At 69.3% G+C, this 2,666-nt stretch overlaps 1 protein-coding gene across 3 annotated transcripts; it reads right to left on the bottom strand.

Annotated features, from left to right (window-relative positions):
• Positions 1 to 244: 244 nt before the first annotated feature.
• On the bottom strand, positions 245 to 1,762 carry Sox3 (SRY-box transcription factor 3). 3 transcript variants are annotated; one of them, XM_048336465.1, is made up of 3 exons: positions 1,458 to 1,527; positions 787 to 1,394; positions 421 to 708 (listed from the first exon to the last, which is right to left on the bottom strand). In XM_048336465.1, exons 1-3 carry the CDS (start codon positions 1,525 to 1,527, stop codon positions 421 to 423), a joined length of 966 nt encoding a protein of 321 aa, XP_048192422.1. The 3 variants fall into 3 exon arrangements, with proteins under 3 accessions (XP_048192421.1, XP_048192422.1, XP_048192423.1); XM_048336466.1 differs by having other exon boundaries at positions 1,461 to 1,527; XM_048336464.1 differs by having other exon boundaries at positions 245 to 1,762.
• Positions 1,763 to 2,666: the final 904 nt, after the last annotated feature.

Raw genomic sequence — 2,666 nt, 5'->3', positions numbered from 1 at the left:
GAATCGCAAAGGAACGAGACAACATTTGCAACCAGAACAGAAGAACTCGGGGGGTGGGGGTGGGGGTGGGGGTGGCTTTTTTTCTTTGCAAACATCACAGCGGTTCCCATCCCACAAACTCGAGGGGGGGGATGGAGGGGGAGGAAGGGGCAGCGGCTGGAGGCAGGCAGTTCTAGAAAGTCCCATTTCCGCTGCTCCTGACTTTTTTTTTTTGTTTTTTGTTTTTGTGTTTTTTGTTTTTTTTGCTTTTGTACAAAACCTGACAGCTACAGCCCAACTTTTCTGTCCTGCCCCATGTTCGGTACCAGGCCAACAGTCCCAGGCAAGCAAAGCTAAACAACAAGGCGTCCCCACATGGGGGGTGCGGGGCGGGGAGGGGGCGCCGGGCTCGGAGCACGGGGGGCCCCCCGGGGGTGGGGTTCAGATGTGGGTGAGCGGCACCGTTCCGTTGACCGCAGTCCCGGCGCCCTGGTAGTGCTGGTGCACCCCGTGCAGGCGGCCGGCGGGCAGCGGCGAGGTGGCGTCCGCCGCGTCCCCGCCGGGTGGCAGGTACATGCTGATCATGTCGCGCAGGTCGCCGAGGCACGCGCGCTGGGAGTGCGACGTGATGGCGGGAGGCGGCGAGCTGGGTTCCGACTTCACCACCGAGCCCATGGGGCCCAGGCTCATGGCGGCGGCGGCGGCGGCCGCGGCGGCGGCGGTGGCGGGCTGTTGGCCGTAGGCGGCGGCGGCGGCGGCGGCGGCGGAGGGAGCCATGCCCCCGTAGCCCGAAGCGGCGGCCGCGGCGGCGGCGGCGTTCATGTAGCTCTGGGCGCCGGGGGGCATCATGGGGCTGTACTGCAGGCCGGCCATATCGTAGCGGTGCATCTGCGGGAGCGCCGGCGGCGGGGGCGGGCTGCTCATGCTGGGGGGCTGCGCGTAGCCCAGCTGCTCCTGCACCAGCGAGTACGCGCCGTTGGCCCAGCCGTTCACGTGCGTGTACGTGTCCAGCCGCTGGCCCACGCCCACCGGGCTGCTGGCGGCGGCGGCGGCGGCCGCGGCGGCGGCGGCGGCGGCCGCGCCGGGGGGCAGCAGGCCGCCGGGCAACGAGTACTTGTCCTTCTTGAGCAGCGTCTTGGTCTTGCGGCGCGGCCGGTACTTGTAGTCCGGGTACTCCTTCATGTGCACGGCGCGCAGTCGCTTGGCTTCGTCGATGAACGGTCGCTTTTCGGCGTCGGACAGCAGTTTCCAATCAGCACCCAAGCGCTTACTGATCTCCGAGTTGTGCATCTTGGGGTTCTCCAGGGCCATCTTGCGCCGCTGCCCGCGGGACCATACCATGAAGGCGTTCATGGGGCGCTTGACGCGGTCCTGGTCGCTGCCTCCGCCGCTCGCACCCCCGCTACTGCCGCCGCCTGCGTTTGGGCCGCTGGCTGGGTTCGCGCTGCTCTTGCCGGCGCCGCCGGGGCCCGCGGGGCCGCCCGCGCCCGCCGCTGGGGTTGGCGGCCCCACGGGGCTCTTGAGCTCACTCTCCAAAAGGCTGTACATGGCCGGGGAGGGAAGAAGGTGCGCCAGGGTGGCGGGAGGAGAAGGCGCTCCCGGGGCTGGAGCGGCCACGGTGAAAAGGCCCGGAGACTCCGTCGGAGGGGCGCTGGGGGGCCGGGAGGCCGGGCGGGCGGGCGGGAAGAGCAGGCTCGCCGAAGCCGTGCTGGGCGCCGAGGGAGCAGGTAGCTTGAGGCAAGTCGCACCTGAGGCGGAGTTGGCAGCCGGTCGCATTCGCAGCCTGAGCCGCGGCGTGCCGGGCCCCCTTATATACCTGCTCGCATCCCCGGGGGTTGGGGCTTGATCCGCCCCTCGCCACCCGGAGGCTTCTTGATTGACAGACTCGCTGTGATGAGCGCTGGCCAATCATCACCGAGCCCCCCCCCTCCCCTTTGGCCCAGCAGGGGAAAAAAAAAAGTTCGGGGAGCCCTTTCGTTCACCCCCCTCCCCATGTCCCGCTTGAGCCGAGTGACGTGACGAGAGTTATTCAGAAGGCGGGAGTCCCGGGGATCCGCGCGGAGACCACCAATTAGGGTCTCCAAAAGTTTGAAAGAGCGAAACCCGAGGAGGTGATGGGGGGGGGGGGAGGGCGCGAGAGTAGGATTGGGGGAGGGGCAGAGGGGCGCCCGCGGGGTTCTGAGAACAACTTTGCAACCCGGTCAAGGCCGTCCAGCGCCCCATCCCAGGGCCAGCCAGTAAAGCTCCCCGTTGTCTGCTTCGAGGACCACCAACTGCTACTTGGGGCGGCGGCACGGCCAGCTCCCCGCGGGGCTCCCCCGGGCGATCGAAGGCACCGCCGAGCTGCCCCGGGCGGAACCCCCAGCAAGTCCTGTGGGAAGCGGTCTCTGGGTGCGAGTGGGGCGCAGTCGGGCGTCAGGCGAGGACGACCGGCTTGGGCCCCGCGGCGTGCACGGGGCGCGGAGGCTGCCCGGGCGGGGACGCCGAGCGGCCGGAGCGCAGCCCGCAGCCCACCGTGTGCGCGTGTGCACGCGGCGATGCGGGGTGTGTGGGGGCGGAGGGTGTGAAGCGGCCTCCCCGCGCTCCTTCCCGGCCCCCGCTTAGCGGCCCCTTTTTGTCTCTGCTCTCGGGGCCATTTCGGTTTTTCCAGTCCGATGCCCCTGAGGGGGAGGGTCGGGCCCCTTGGA

Source organism: Perognathus longimembris, chromosome 28, assembly GCF_023159225.1.
Source record: "Perognathus longimembris pacificus isolate PPM17 chromosome 28, ASM2315922v1, whole genome shotgun sequence".
Classification (NCBI taxonomy): Eukaryota; Metazoa; Chordata; class Mammalia; order Rodentia; family Heteromyidae; genus Perognathus; species Perognathus longimembris.
The sequence above is the reverse complement of the archived record's forward strand: the minus strand, read 5'-3'. Positions and strand labels throughout refer to the sequence as shown.